This window comes from Gopherus flavomarginatus, chromosome 10, assembly GCF_025201925.1.
Source record: "Gopherus flavomarginatus isolate rGopFla2 chromosome 10, rGopFla2.mat.asm, whole genome shotgun sequence".
Taxonomy (NCBI): domain Eukaryota; kingdom Metazoa; phylum Chordata; order Testudines; family Testudinidae; genus Gopherus; species Gopherus flavomarginatus.
Window position 1 is genome coordinate 78174973 of NC_066626.1, and position 16586 is coordinate 78191558.

At 45.6% G+C, this 16586-nt stretch overlaps 1 protein-coding gene across 2 annotated transcripts in view; it reads right to left on the reverse strand.

Moving 5' to 3' along the window:
* MARCHF4 (membrane associated ring-CH-type finger 4) overlaps positions 1-16586 on the reverse strand; it is a 164149-nt gene that overhangs the window by 33256 nt on the left and 114307 nt on the right. The window contains exon 2 of one of the 2 annotated variants that reach the window (XM_050917123.1): positions 3863-4018. In XM_050917123.1, the coding sequence (XP_050773080.1) occupies positions 3863-4018 (156 nt within the window). Of the gene's footprint in view, positions 1-3856; positions 4019-16586 lie in introns of both variants that reach the window. The other variant, XM_050917122.1, reaches the window with a different exon arrangement.

Here is a 16586-nt window from a genome sequence, read left to right on the forward strand (position 1 = left end):
CTTCTCCCTTAAATCAAAGGCCTCCTCTTTCAAACACCATCCCCTCACTAATCTACGCTGACAACCAACCTAGACAGTAAGGCAAAGTTCGGATTGAGTTTTCCCTCTTAATATTTGTTCCATTGTTTTACCGAAATTACGAAACCTTCAGATCCAAAATACCTCTGAATGTTAATATCAGACCCAGAGCTGAAATTTTTAATTAAACTTAGTGTAAACTGGCCAGGAAGGTGGCAGGCTGAGACTACTACCTACTATACCAACCAATATTATCTTCCTGCTCCCTCTCCTCCTTGCCCCTCATTTATCTCATTCATCATCTTTTGTACAGTGTCCCAACCCCACGTTATGTCCTTGAGGCAGAGACTGTTTTCCTATTAAAACAGCAAAGAATCCTGTGGCACCCTATAGACTAACAGACGTTTTGGAGCATGAGCTTTCGTGGGTGAATACCCACTTTGTCGGATGACATGGACTTCAATATTTGGGCTTGTGTGTGCATCTATGTGAGTGACTATTTGAATGTGTGTCTGTCTTATGGGGGTATGACAGAGTGAATGTTGCTATGTAGTGATGTGTATGTATTTCAGGGCTAGTGGGATGTACATGTGAGTATGCATTGTATATATAGTTCTTTGGACCTTCAGTTGTGAATGCATCTCCTCTGTCTCGACAGGGGGTTAGACTAGATGACCCTTGTGGTCCCTTCTAACCCTATGATATATTGTATTTATTTAATTCAAATTGCTCCTATTTATAAGCAAAAAGTCTCAATGTTTCCAGTATGTTTGTGAAGTCCAAACAAACACTCGGACGCCTCACATTCCACTTTCCTTTGCGATCATTTCACACAGCTCTCAGCTCTGTTATTTTCTTGCCATCGCCTGGCCATTTTTTATGTTCATGGCAACAGCTGCCTAGAGTTTAATAAGGCCAGGTTTTCAAAGAGCTTCTGAAAAAGTGCAGTGTTTCTGAAGCTTGGGGAATGGGCACTTGTCTCTTTCACTTCAAAGAAGCGACTCCAATTTACACCAGCTGAGGATCCGAGTCTACATCTTTAACTTGTGGTTCTGAGCTTTACAGAGTACTTGGAGATCCTCAGAGGAAAGGTACTACCACAATGTCAGCACAAAGCGTTAGTATCTGTGTTGTTACAGGAACCTAACATCAGCCTCTGATCTGAGATACCTGCAACACTCAGGCACATGCAAAACAGCTTCAAAAAATACCATACAGTTTTGTCCAAGTCCTCCCTCTCAAGTTTCAGTCTGCACCAAGGTATCTGAGCCAAGAAATTAAACTCCTGGGGCTCTGGGTTTGTGATGAAAGTGCTGTCAACCTGAGTCCAATGCGTGTAAAACTCAAGTGTCAGAAGCTGTGCTGAGCCATGGAGCAAGGAGAACTCCTTCCAGGGTAGAATTCACTCCTGTAATGTCCACACGAGTTCCATGTACTTATTTAAATCCCTCTTAAATCCTAGGGACCAGTTCTGCTCTCCCTTGGAAGTTAGTGGCAAAAATTCCCACCAGTGCTAGCCCACAGGGGGTGCTATGCAGGACTATCCCTCCCCCCAGACTAAAACAGGCACGTTCTGATCATAAAAAGCAATCAGGGGACCCCAAACAGTCGCTTAGTCTGCTCATGCCCAGTGCCGGCTCCGATTCCCGAGTTCAACAGCAGCAGGATTTGATCGACCTAACTGAGACTCAGTGGTGCTGAGGGCATGGTGGGACCCTGTTCGCAGGAGTCAGTTTCCCTCCTAATGATGCTGAGAGGCCATTTACATGACCCGATCTAGAACCAGTAAAACTAGGCAGAACCTCAGAAGCAAACGCCGAAGGGAATGGAACCCTTCTGGTTCCAAAATGCTGGGCTTGGTAGGTCCTCTGCCCTGTGCTAGAGCCACAAGGCCCTTGTTCAATGTGGTGTCCCACACTAACTAGACAAGTGCACTGGACATTGTCATAAACAGATAGCTAAGGGTTAATGTCTCTTTTAACTGTAAAGGGTTATCAAACAGGGACCCAAACACCTGACCAGAGGACCAATCAGGAAACAAGATACTTTCAAATCTTGGTGGAGGGAAGCCTTTGTTTGTGTTTTTGGGTTTGGTTTTGTTCTCTCTGGGCTCTGAGAGTGACCACACGTACCTACAGGCTCTCTAATCTTCTATTCCAATTTTGTGAGTACAAATGTAGAAAGGCGGTATAGTCTTTTTATTTGTTTTCCTTTATTTGCAATTGTGTAGTTTGCTGGAAGTATTTTAAATTGTATTTGCTGGAGGGAGGCTTCTTTTTAGTTTCTATAAGCTGACAGACCCTGTAACTTTTTACCATCTAAATTGCAGAGATAGACCTTTTACTTTTTCTTTCTTTTTATTAAAAGTTTTGCTTTTAAGACTTGTCTGATTTTTTCCCCCTTGTTGAGGCTCAAGGGAATTGAGTCTGTACTTAAGAGGGAAGGAGAAGGGAGGGGAAGGGCGGAATCCCTTTGTTTTAGATTCACGGAGCTTGAATCTGGATTGCCTCTGGGGGAAGGTATCATTCCTCTCTGTGTGGTGATTCAAGGAGTTGAATCACGGTGATCTCCTAATGTACCCAGGGCAGGAAAGAGCTGGGAGGAAGAAAGGAGGGGGAAGGGAAATGGTTTATTCCCCTTTGTTGTGAGACTCAAGGAATTTGGGTCTTGGAGTCCCCAGGGAAGGTACTGAGGGAGACCAGAGTCTATCAGGCGCTCTACTCTAAGTCCTGATTGGTGGCAGCCTATCAGATCTAAGCTGGTAATTAAGCTTAGGGGAATTCATGCTAGTACCCATATTTTGGATGCTAAGGTCCAGATTTGGGAATTATACTATGACAGACATGCACCCACCAGCAGTGGAATAGCGACACAGACTAGCCCTTGAAGAAGAACTATTAATACCTTGCTCTGATGCGGTGCCTGGCATCAGAGACACTCCAAGGGGGGTAGCAACTTGCCAACCTCTGGGCACTGTCCAAATATGAAGCTACTGACAACCATAACCCCCATATTGCAGATGGAGAAGCTGCAGCATGGAGAAACTAATCACGCTTCACAGTAGGCTGAGGGAGAACTAGGACCGGAATCCAGGTCTCTCGAGTATTAGCCATGTGTTCAAAGTACGTTGCCTCCTCACAGTTAGATTTGGAGGCAATGCACTCAGGGAAACATCTATCTCTGGAGGCTCACCAGAGCTCTTGAAATCTGAGGAAAGGAAGTGCAATTTTCCACTGCTTTTTACTGTCATTTAGACCTGGGAAAAGTGGATAACAAAGCTACCATTCGTATCTGGTTGTGATGGACACCTAGCTCATACAGCACAAGGCGCAGGCCGGTGAGACCTCAAGTCTGCAGTGATGGGCTCCAATACCCCCGATGGCATGCAAACCAGATGTGGGTAAAGGGCCTACTGGGGACCAGAGCAGGCAAGCTTGGGCTGTGGGGGGTGGGACTAGTGGTTAAGATGCAACTCTGAAGACCCAGATTCAACTCCCCACTCTACCACAGCCTTCCTGTGTGACCTTGGGGAAGTTACTTGGCCTCTCTCAGCTTTCTTTCCCCAGCTGTAAAATGGGGATAAATAGCCCTGCCTTACCTCACAGAGGATTTGTGAGGTGCTCAAATGCTACAGCAATGAGGGTTTGCTAAGTATGCTAGGCTGAGAAGAATGGATGCTGGAGAGGCCAGGGGGCAGCAAGAACAGATTCCTGGGGGGGTTGAACCAGCCCTCCTCCACTTTGTAAAGAGTCCATCCATACATCCCTCTATGCAGCGTAGGGAGAGCCACACAGACCTACTGATAACAGAAAAGAAAACTTTGAAATGTGTCTACTACCTTTACCTGCAGAGGGTTCTTTGTGCTTATGGCAATGACGTGATACTTGTAGTAACACAGCTCGCAGCTCCAGCAGCCTCTCTCGCTGATCCATTTGATCAGACAAGGCTGGTGAGTGCATTTCACAGATCCATCGCATCGACACGGGCTCAACAACTCCCCCTGGAAAGAGACAGACAGATGGTCAGCAAGGGTTACCTCCTCCAAACAGGTCTGAAGGCAGCTCAGCAAGGAGTGTCGGCTGCGGTTCCCCTTTGCAATCAAAGAGTCTTGGCTCAGGAGTTTTGGCCAAAGTAGTCCATTATTAGTTCTTTGATTGGTTTTATTTTATTAATGAAGTTCCCTGCTGTTGAAACGTGCTGGACAAACTGCCCTGGGGACTGATGGCCTATTTAAACACAATGCAAACTTATCCATATTGCCCTTCCGAGGAGCCTCAATCCTGAGAGGGGATCAATCTCTGTTGTCCATTCAGTCCTTGGTCTATTTGCCGGGACTGCCAGTGTGGGGTCTAATTAGTGCTGGACGTGGTGGTGGTTCTGGTAAAGTGGACTCTGGCCCCTAGACTGAGACCAGCATCAGTTCATGGCACATGGACCACTGAAGATAGTAAATGATTACCAGAGACAGATCCAAACCAAAGTCCCCATTGCAAATTTTCAAAATTTGAACCCAAATCAAAATTTTGTGGAGTGGGCCCATCTCTGGTCACTCCCCATTTGTACTCATAGCCTGCAGGGGAAAGGGTTTCAAAATTCCATTACCAATGCAGTCCAACGGGACAGCTCATTCGAAAACCCAGACATCAGACAACTCATGGATCCTGCTACTTCCACACTTGGAACAAACAAGATGGAAGCCGAGATTATGGCCTGACACACAATCTACGTACTGGCCAATTCCCAAGCATGGGATACCTTCCTTGGGTCATCAAATTTTTTCAGGCACACAACTTAAATGGGGTTGCCAAGGAAATGTATTATTTTGAACCATTTGAAAGGGATCAGCCCCACCCTCCACATAGCTTGGTAAATTCACCACTACATCCATAACTTAGCGGCTCACTTCATCCAATTGTTAGAGGGAAGCCATTAAATTGCAACCCCCACCTCTGACCGTTTAAAAGTCACATTTTGAACTCCTGCTCGATGTTTAGCTTTCTTCAGAGGGTTAAAGGCTTTTTTAAAAGGCAGGATTAGCTTGTCTCCTGGAAGACAGGGAAGGGCTGAGTTGCATCTCTCAGTCATGCCCCAACACAAGAGGTATGACTTGAGGCTTCCTATTAAGGACCAAGATTTACCACCATCCTCCAAGAACCTGTTGGCCTCTCCTCTTTTATTACTGTATGTACACAGCAGAAAGGCTGAGATGGCAATATGAGACTAGGACACAGACAAGTCTTCTATCCCCGGTCACATCTTTGTCCCACTTTAAAGGCCAGGTTCCACTCCCATTGAAGTTCAATGTAAAAAACTTCCACGGGTTTCATAAGATCAGGTGCAAAGGCCCCCTGGAGGTTGGGAGCAGAGCTGGCAAGAGTGATACTTGTTTTTATGAAGTCTAATGCCAAAATGTTAATCACTTCATTCGGCTCCACTATGTGACCCAGAAACGTCATTTTCCATGCAATTTCAGCAACCTGGTTGTTTACACTACAAAGGAAGGCTGGATTTTGACTGTCACTGGCTTTCATTACAAATTGAATATCATGCAAAGGGAGGTTAGAATTTAGAAATTTACAGAATTGCGGTTTTCACTTGGAAATAGGCCACTTCCTTCACGAAGACCTGCCTATGGTAGAGCAAAATTGTAAAAGGGAGGTGCGGCGGGGGAGGGAAAGCAGTAACACCCATTTTCAAGAATTCAGACTAGCTGTACAAACATCAGCGATAAGTTTGGGCATGTGACTTTGCTGTGAATGTTTTCATGCCTCCTGATGAGAGGTCTGCTTGGCTGACATATGGTTGTTAGTGGCTTTGCCACATTCTGCTCCAACTTCCAGTCACTCTTTGAGGGCCTGCCTTCTCCAACAAAAAACCAAAACCCTACCAACACAAAAACCACTCAGTGACATGCACAATTCTCCCCCTGGGGCAAGGATGAGCGAGAGAGAGAAGGAACCACACCAGGCAGTTTAGTCACATCATTTAATGTTGCTTAATGACTGGAGGGCACTCAGATACTATGGTGATGAGAGTGGTATAAGAACCTATGAAAACTAGAACTGAACAGAGATAATCTCCTCCCAGGTTAAGTTAAGAGCTCAGAATGCATTTACATCTCTCAAATTTGATCTCCACTTTCCAGAGGTGAAGGATGTATGTGAACCAGCCTAGAAAAACCTCCTCTCAGACTGGTAAGTCTATCCAGAGAGAGCTACTGTCACTTATGAGAATTCAGTGAAAAATTCTGAGTACGAAGCCCCCCAATTTCTTTATTTTTGCAAATCCAGCAAAAACCTGATTCATTCCTAGCTTCTCCAAAGCAGTATGAATGATGATGTTTTGGGGGTTGGTGCACAGCTATTTTTACATATGGGTAGGCCCAGTTCTGTACACAGCAGGTGTTCGTAAAAAGCCAAAACCCCACAGGCATATTAAAGGGATAAAGTTTTCGTACAGCAAAGAGAAGAGTCTGATCCCAGACTTCACAGTAAGCTCTAGAACAACCCATCAAGAGTCATTAATGCACAAAGAAGTCTCTGTGCTGTCATAAACAGATAGCTAAGGGTTAATGTCTCTTTCACCTGAAGCACCTGACCAGAGGACCAATCAGGAAACCGGATTTTTTCAACTCTGGGTGGAGGGAATTGTGTGTCTGAGTCTTTTGTCTGCCTGCCTGCTTTCTCTGAGCTTTGGAGAAGTAGTTCTACTTTCTAATTTTTTGTTTCTAAGTGTAAGGACAAAGAGATCAGATAGTAAGTTCTATGGTTTCTTTTCTTTGGTATTTGCATGAATATAAGTGCTGGAGTGCTTTGATTTGTATTCTTTTTGAATAAGGCTGTTTATTTAATATTCTTTTAAGCAATCGACCCTGTATTGTATCATCTAATACAGAGAGAACATTTGTATGTATTTTTCTTTCTTTTTATATAAAGCTTTCTTTTAAGACCTGTTGGAGTTTTTCTTTACTTCAGGGAAATTGAGTCTGTACTCACCAGGGAATTGGTGGGAGGAAGAAATCGGGGAGATCTGTGTGTTGGATTGCTAGCCTGATTTTGCATTCCCTCTGGGGGAATAGGAAAGTACTTTTTGTTTCCAGGATTGGGAACAGAGAGGGGGAGTCTCTCTGTGTAGTTTCACAGAGCTTGTGTCTGTGTATCTCTCCAGGAGCACCTGGAGGGGGGAAGGGAAAAAGGATTATTTCCCTTTGTTGTGAGACTCAAGGGATTTGGGTCTTGGGGTCCCCAGGGAAGGTTTTTCAGAGGGACCAGAGTGCCCCAAAACACTCTAATTTTTTGGGTGGTGGCAGCAGGTACCAGGTCCAAGCTGGTAACTAAGCTTGGAGGTTTTCATGCTAACCCCCATATTTTGGACGCTAAGGTCCAAATCTGGGACTAAGGTTATCACATGTGCAGAGACCCCTACAAAAAGCTACACACAAGAGTGCTCCTAAAAAGGAGAAAGAGCTCATGGAAGTTAGCGATGGAAATTAGATCATGTCCATTTCTCTTGGGCAGTGTAAGATTATTCCCTACACAGCACATTCTCCAATGCTTCCAGCAATGGACCTTCCCTTGCTTCCCTCATGAGACTATTCAACAAAGACACTTCAGTGTCGGGAAACGGGAGCCTTCATTTCCTTTATTGAATTACATTCCACCACGTGGATCACCCTAAACAATTCCTCTTCTCCTTTGGCAAACTGGTGGGCAAGTGCCTGATAGCTACAGATTTTCAAATACATTCACAAGTCCTGTGTGGATTTTGTCTGGCTTGTGAGGATTCAAGAGGGTTTTGGACTGATTCTCCTCTCATTTATACATATGTATAAATCAGGTATGGTGCCATTGGAGGCAGTGGAATTACAGAGGTAAACCTGATGTAAATTAAAAGGGGAATCAGGTCCCTGGATTGAGTCATATCCCTGTTGGGGGAGAGATGAGTAGATGTAGATCCAGTATATTTTCCTACTTTTATTTCCACACATATGGACCAGCTCCTCCGCTGATATAAATCCGCATAACTCCACTGAAGTCAGCGAAGCTGTGTCAGCTTACGTCACCTGAGGATCTTATTGACAACAGTGCTTTCGAGAAGGCTAGAGCAGTTCAGCAAGAGCGGCAGCAGATCTTACACAGGTGCAGCATGGCTTTTGGAATGCCAAGCGACACACTGCGTGTTCCAGATCTCCAGCCACAGAGAACTCGCTCTAAGCCTGCTGTTCCTCCTTAGGCTGCACCCACAGCTTTGTGCAAGATTCGGCACATGAAACCCTTCCCAGAACATGTAAATACCCTTGGGGAGGTGGGGGAGGATGAGCCATCACTCAAAGTCACCTCTTGCAATCACCTGCCAATCAAAATCACACACACCTATGCCAGGAGTAATCAAACTAGAGGTTCTTGGCCTGAAGGTAAAGGGACCCATTTTATCCTATTGTGTGTGAAGGGAAATTGTCTTTTAGCCACTAGGTCTGGCAATGGTAATGATGGGCTAAACTCCCCATTGAGGGGGTATAAAGGATTGAAAGCTGAATTTGCTGCTAAGCATATGAGGCCTCAACTCCATTCATTTTAGAGGAGTTATGCCTGTTTGCACGAGTGGCAAATTTGGCATGGAGTCCTGAGGCTCAGCCAATGGAGAGAGGGAGGCAACTCCGAGGTGACCCATTGAGACATGTGCTGCTTTCACATCTTTACTAGTGTTGCTACAATATCTCCATGTACTGGGTCTATATCCTTGTGCACACAAGCCAGGCACATCCCACCAAAGCAGCATCAGGCAAAGCAGATGGCGCAGTTTAAAGTATTGTGAAGAGAAGAGGTGACTATCCCAGATCAGTAGCTGCAATATGACTCTCCTGCTCCTACTACTGTTGAAGCAGCAGCAGAAAGTAACTTCCTGGAGTGAGGAATCCATTCCTGCTGAGAATCCTGCCTGCTCTACTCCAAATGCTGACAGAGACTTGACTTTGATTGACACCACAATCTCCATTCACTGGCAGTAGTATAAGTAGCCAGATAGCCTGGCTTTTAAGGGTCCTGCATAGGATTGTCACCTACCCCAATTTTCATGGGACAGGCCTAATTTTTCTACAGTCCTGAATTTAATTGGGAAAGAGCAGGGGGAATCTGTGCATCATGATGCATAGTAACAGACTAGGATTTAAAACCCCATTAGGCAGTGTTGCTGGAGCCTAAAATGGGGCGTTAGGACTCCGGGGTGTAGGACCTCAGGCAAATCACTAAGGTCATATTTGTCAAAAAGTGGCCAATGGCTTTACATGTCTGAGTTTTGGAAACTTTACCTGAAACCCCACGAAGAGATTTCAAGAAGCAAAGAGACACCCCCCCAGCTCCAGTTCAAGTCACTTATTAATGATCTATTATTGGTATTGTGGTAGCTCCGAGGAGCCCTCGTGGGCCAGGACCCCATTGTGCAAGATGCTGAAGCAAACACAGAAAACAAAGAGACAGTCCCTGCCCCAGTCTAAGTCAATGGGAGTGGCAGAGGCTTGGCACCTCTGAAAAAAAAAATCAGGAACTAAATCAGCCTTCTCAAAGACCAGAAAGATGAAAGCAGCCTTCTGCACTCAGGCAGCAGTTGGGAAATGCGAGGCCCAGAGGGCCATTGTCAGTTAAAGGGGGAGGATTTTACAAAACATACAGAGAAACCATACTTTCATGATATCAAATATAGCATTCGAAATCGGCCCGAAGCTAAAGCTTTTATCTGAACGTTAATGATTCAGATCTTGTGGAACTTGGAGCCAACCTTCCCAGTCTTGGGTTTGGATCTGCAAGCCCTTTGAGGCAGAGACTCTCTTTTGCTAAATAATTACACAGCACCGCGGACAACAGAATTGAACCCGGGGAGGGCTGTTAGGTGCTGCCACAAGAGAAGTGGTTAAATAATAAAACATGGCTGCCTTGGCCCATCTCCAGTTAGATAGAGCCAATTGTATGCAGGGCCTTTTGCAGAACAGGTACCCTGGTGGGCAGGGAGGGATAGCTCAGTGGTTTGAGCCTTGGTATCCTAAATTTATGGTTATGAATTCAATCCTTGAGGGGGCCATTTAGAGATCTAGGGCAAAAATGGGTTAGGGACAGTACTTGGTCCTGCTATGAAGGCAAGGAAATGATCTTTCCAGTTCTATGAGATAGATATATCTCCATGTTTTAAAAAAAAAAAATTGAAGCTCCTTAAATTGAAGGCCTGAAGCTCAATATCAAAAGTTGTATATATGAGCCTCATTGATCATGTCTGCACTGCAGGGGTATCCATACTCACTCAATATTAACATCCAAAGTCCTATCTCAGCATATGCTGACCAGAGGGTGAAGTTTCTCTGTAGCAGTCTCTTCTTTGGACTCTAGGTGGGGTGTCACCAGGACAGTATAGCTTCTGCTATCTCCATTAAGTCTGCCATTTTATTTTCTGTTTAAACATCTCCCTGCAGTTACAATATGGCTGGTGCAGGATAACCGGAAAGTGAAACTGACTATAAACAACAAAGGTAACAGATGAGTCCAAACAGAGTGAAATGCATAAAAAAAAATGGAGTCACTGGCAAAAATGTAAGCAGGTTTTTACCAAAAACAAAAAAGAGTCATTTTTCACATTTTGGAGGGGCTATTAGCAATACAAGAAAAAAAAAAGTAAAAATATTATTCTCCACTTGCCTTTGTGCCTTCAACAGATTGCATGGGAGAGGGCAAAACTCACTACATTACTTTCAGCACACCCAGGAGGAAATAAATACATTAAGCTCTGGGTGTGTGACTCTGTAAAGCCAACATTCCAAACACTGAGATGGCGCAATTCTATCAGCACATTGGAGAGTTGACAATAATTTACACCACATCAAGAAGTGCAAATAACCAGGTATTCAGGTGAAAGTAACCAAGCACTGTAAATCAGTGTAGAAAATGCAAGGGACGAAATGCTCCTGGGGTACAACACAGCCCCTGTATGTGTCTATAGTGGGAAATCTCCATCATTAATCAATCTAGTGCTTGGATACTAGCGCATATATGGGGGTTTGAGATCAATAATGTGGGCCTGTCAAAATGTCTCTGCATCATAATGTTGCTATGTCTGTGTTCCCTTGTGATGCTGGTATTTCAAAACAATGACTGGAAGTGGCCATAGCATGATGCAGCATCACGATGTTGTTAGGCAAAAAACAGTTTGGAAGCTGTAAGGGCCACTCTTCTAAAAATGGCCTCCTAAATGATCTCCACCAGATTGGATACAACCATGTTTGCGTGGACCAAGACCACATCGGTGCAGGCCAGAGGGGGTGGATGCCAAAGCGGGGATTGCACTCAGAATGGTCACGTACGTTCAGTGTTCTGTCCAGTGAAGGCACCAACCCCCCCCCCCACACATTTGCAGGTGCAAACATAATCACAATATTGGCCTCACCCATTAAAATCTGGCCCTAGATTGTCCCGTGAGCTCAGCTTGCACGATCACAGCAAACTGGAGCCGCTTGGTGGCTATCAAGTGGGGGAGCTTAAAGTCTGAAGATTTTTCTGAATGATTTGTTTTTCCTGCCCAGATCATGAAAAGCAGCATCCCTCATTGGCACTGCTATCAGTATCCACTCTACAGGATGGACAAAGGCATTTAGCGGTATATAAAGGAGTCACTAGACCAGGGGTCAGCAACCTTTCAGAAGTGGTGTGCCGAGCCTTCATTTATTCACTCTAATTTAAGGTTTTGTGTGCCGGTAATACATTTAAACATTTTTAGAAGGTCTCTTTCTATAAGTCTATAATATATAACTAAACTAAACTATTGTTGTATGTAAAGTTAATAAGGTTTTTAAAATATTTAAGAAGCTTCATTTAAAATTAAATTAAACAGCAGAGTCCCCTGGACTGGTGGCCAGGACCCAGCAGTGTGAGTGCCACTGAAAATCAGCTTGCTTGCTGCCTTTGGCACATGTGCCATGGGTTGCCTACCCTTGCACTAGACACTCAGGGCTATATTCTGTCATCAAATACATGCAGCTTCCATTGACTCCAGCAGGAACCGGCATGTGAATCTGAGGATTTAAGTTACTCTCAACTTTGGATGGTTGTTGGTACAGACATATTACCAGGATGGAAGACCAACAAAATACAGAGCGTGTTTACTAAGGAATGCTGCTACACAGCTGGTGATCACATGGGTGCCAAAAGCTTTGGTGGCACGATAAGATTGCCAGTGATGGACATAAATTGAATACCCAACCAGCCCATGTTAAGGATCTAGCTAGAGATCGATTTGGATGGTGCTTGATCTGCAAGAAAGTATTCACCTCAATGGTAATGATTGTATGGCTTGGAAAGAGTAAACTGAAAATATTTAACTTCAGGCCTCCAACTAAGCCTCCTAAATACACTTAACTTCACACTGAATTTCTATGTAATGGGAAGTTTTATTATGGCAAACAAATGCCAGAAGATTTCTATATTAAGAACATAACAGAGCCCTGAAGCACAATGGCAAAGAGAAACATGTTGTTACATAGCTGGTGAGCCTCAATAAATAGGTACTGATAATCACTCTGTGTTTAATGCACGTACAGTAACTGCCCTTCTGCCTATTAAACCTAAACACTACCCCGCATTGTGAGTTCAATTCCTAAGGGGGCCATTTAGGGACCAGGGGCAAAAATCTGTCTGGGGATTGGTCCTGCTTTGAGTAGGGGGTTGGACTAGATGACCTTCTGAGGTCCCTTCCAACCCTGATATTCTATGAAATTTCTAGCTCTCATGGTTGCAAGAAAAGCTTGAAAGCTTAAACACACACTTTCAATGAAGTGTCTCAAATGCAATGTGAACATTGCATCAACTAGCAATGGAGACAGGAGGAGGTCACTTCAGAAAATATAACACGTTGTGCTTTTGTGACCATTCTCTGAGCCACTTAAAAAAAATTGGAATGAATTAAGCTCCCCCATGACATGGGGGTAAAAAAACAAAAAAAAAAAGCTTATGACCCATCTACACCAGCTGTAGTGAAGGGAGACTGCCCCCCAGAAAGGCTAGACAAAGCCAGTAGAGGTTGCACTGGCTGTGGAAGGGTTAGGTGCCCTGGCAGGGAACGTTTGTGCTTGTTACCGCCTGTTCTGCGGATAGAAGACTTCATCTGTGCACTCTGCTAGGCTGGCATACTTCACCAGCGCAGTTTACTGAAGACAAAAGGTGTGGAGAAGAGACAGTTAGTACAGTCCAGATGAAAAATACTGATTCCTACTAGAAAGCACAGACCACAGGCCCGACAAGGCCCAGGTGCACATGAAGCAGAAGGCTGCTCTTTGCTGCAATTGGTGAAGGAAGCAAGTGCTGAAACAGGCAAGGTGACAGATCATGTACATATTAATAAAGCTCAGAGTGCAATGTAATGGCAGCTGATCATCATTACCCAAGCCAGCACGAGCATCTGATTGACAGCTCAGCTGTCACTAAAAAGGAGGTGAGAACGGGTCCACATGTCACTGTAGCCCCTCGAGGATGGTACATTTAGGAGTGAGAAAGGGTTATCTAAGGAGAGAATTCCCCAGCTCTTCAAGCCACTCAGCTGCGATTCAGAACAGCCTTTGAGGCTGAAGGAACGGAGCCAGAATGTCCAGAAGGAGGAAGAAAAAAAAATCAGAGCATAAAAGGATGGGTAAGGAAAGAGCTGAGAAAGCAGATCATCCTGCAATCTGTGAAACACCAACTGTCCTCTCCGCACCCTGGCACAGAGAGACTCCCCCCACGCTGCTGTCTCCTCGCCACCAATTTATTTTAATCCACATCCCACAGGAGCCTGTGATAGTCCAGGAACCAAACCCTCACAAGAAGTGCTCTCTAGGACAAAACCAACTTTCACCGTTTGCAGCCAGTGCCCACTGCTCTCAAGGGATGCATCCGATCTCTAGAAACTGAAATCAGAGCTTTAGGCCTGAAGCTCAGTCACTGAGCAACACAAGGCAGGAGAGGCTGGGATGGCCACAGAGATGGTGCAGGGGCCAGGGAACACCAAACACTGGGATTCAGAACCACTCTTGTACCTCTCTGGCTAGCAAACGTGAACGGGACTGACAGGCCGCAGAGGGGGCCAAGAACTGAATGTTCCCCCGTTTCCAAATCCCTCCCTCTTCTCTAGGGCTGGACCCTCCAGGGCAGGCTCAAAGCACAATGCTGGGGTGGAGAAGCTAGGCCTGTTCCCGGTGATGTAGGGAGACTTCAGTATCTAGGGTTGCCTTTCACCAGCATTAAATCCACTTGCCACAGTGATCCAGCACTGTACTGTGTATTTATGAACTGTAGACACAGTTCCTATGCCCAAACCCTTCCGCATCTGATGCCAGTTTGTCACGGGATATTCCTTTCTGGTCCCAAGCTAAATGGTCATTCAGCCTTAGGCCTCTAAGCCAGATTCTCTGTAGTTAAGCACTGAATCCAATTCAAACATAGGATGGAAAGGGAGCCAAGCCAGAGTCTAAATGACCCTCCATCTTCGGGCAGATCCGGCACTTGGAGGCATTCTGTACTGAGCGCTCCTCCAGAGGCTCCCATCAACTGATGCAGATTTTAGGCTCTCATTTAAAAAAGAAAGTTTCTAGCCCGTCTAGCTGTGAAAATAACCTGAATGTGACCTGATGCAGGGCTATCTTCCTGAGTCTGCAGATAGATAGCTGTGAGCTGTGCGAACTATTCCCCAATCAACTCAGGCAGGGGTTAACTCTGGAGTGTCACAATGACAATCAAAAGATCAATACTGTAAAAAAGTTAACTGCTGACCACATCAGCAGAAACATCCAGTTTCTGTGAGATTGTGGGCAGAGTTTGGGATTGTAAAAGGCGTTTGAGGAGAGTACTCGCAGTTTTCCCTCACACCCATTGGGCCCCCTGGTCAGCAGCAGGACCAGATAGCCTGCCTGAGTTCTGCTTGGGTGGAGTCATGCAGGACAGAAAGCTGGCCCTGAGTGCAGACTCCCCAGGAACAAAGAGAGCCTGTGGAGAGAAAAGCTATGCAGTTACGCATTGTCAGTGAGTCACAGCAGACCTGAGTCGAGGATATTATTTTGCTTGCAGATGAGGAGAGACCTGCGGTTTCTAACGAGCACATCAGGCTACAGTGGCAAAATAATACAGCCCATAAAAGAGCAGGGAGGAAATTAAATTCCAGACAATTGTTTCCGTTGCTCAGCAGCACGCTAGGACAATGGAGTTCTTTCAGCAGAGAGTATGTAAAGTGGGTTCCAACCTGGTTTTATAGCGTTTCGTAAACACATACCAGGCACACAAAGACATGCCTCTCTAGACCACTTCCCTCTCTCTCAGGCACAGCGCTGGCAGAAGACAGTCAGAAATACCCAGGCTGAGCAGACAAGACCATTGGGAAAAAGGGATCCAGTTATGGCCTTGCTTGGTATAATGACGACTGCACAGGGCCAGCTATAGGACCTACATGGGGCAGAATAAAAGTCCGTGCCAACCTCCCCCCCCCCCCGCAAAAAATCCCCTCCAAAAATACTTAGTTTTAATGAGAGGAGAGAGCAATGACTATTAGAGTTCAGAACATTTTCAATTAAGTCCCTGCCAGCCCTTCTCCTCCTGTACCCAGCTCAGCATCCACAGAGAGGCCTAAACAGTCATCCCATTGCTATACTAGCACTGGTCTTTCATTATACAGCACTACTCTGCCTGGGGAAGGAAGGGGACTCTATGGGGTGGGCAGAATTTATGGGGTGATGATGCCTTGGGGGACAGGATGGTCAGTGAAACAAAGGTGCTTTCTGCTTGTCTATATGAAGTATTGTCAGTGTAAATTGTTCATCAGCTTGTGTCTGGATGGTTGGTGCATCTGGGCTGTGAGCAGACCAGGTGCAGGTCCCCGGGGCAGAGCAGGTGAGCCCAATTGAACCAGTTAGTGGGGGCAGGGCTACACCTGGGGCTATAAAGGCCTGTCAGAGGACAGGAAGAGGAGGAGTGATTGGGCCAGGTAGTGCTTGAGGAGAGCAACCCCAGAGGAGTGGAGCTAACTCAAGCGGTGGATCCCTGCCCCAAGGGGCCAGGGGCTCAGGAGGGAGCTGTGGGACCAGGGTTCAGAGGGAAAAGGGAGCTGGTTGAGTAGGGTGCAGACTGGGACAGAGGAAGAGCTCCATGTGTGGCAGAAGAACCAGGACAGAGAACTTGTGTGTCATGATTATGGATTTTATAGGGGACTCTGAGAATTGTTTGAATCATTTCTGTTATTAAGCCAGTCCTGGGTGCGGGTGCTATTAGCCACATGAGAGGGGCTGCCAAAGGTGGCTAACAGGGTGCCTGCAAAGTGACCTTTGGTCACGAGGAGATGCTTGTGTGGCGGCCACTCTAATATACTGAGGCAACCATATGGGCAGGAGAAGGCACAGCTTGGCAGTCACCTAGCAATTTGCTATTACTAATGGGGAATATTAAAACCCATCAGTTATTAGAAGTTCTGACACTCTTTAAAAGCCACCAGATACCTATGACCTGTCCTGTTAAACACCAGCTCCCCGGTGACAGCACAAGGGGGAAATGAGCAACGCAAACGGGTGTTAG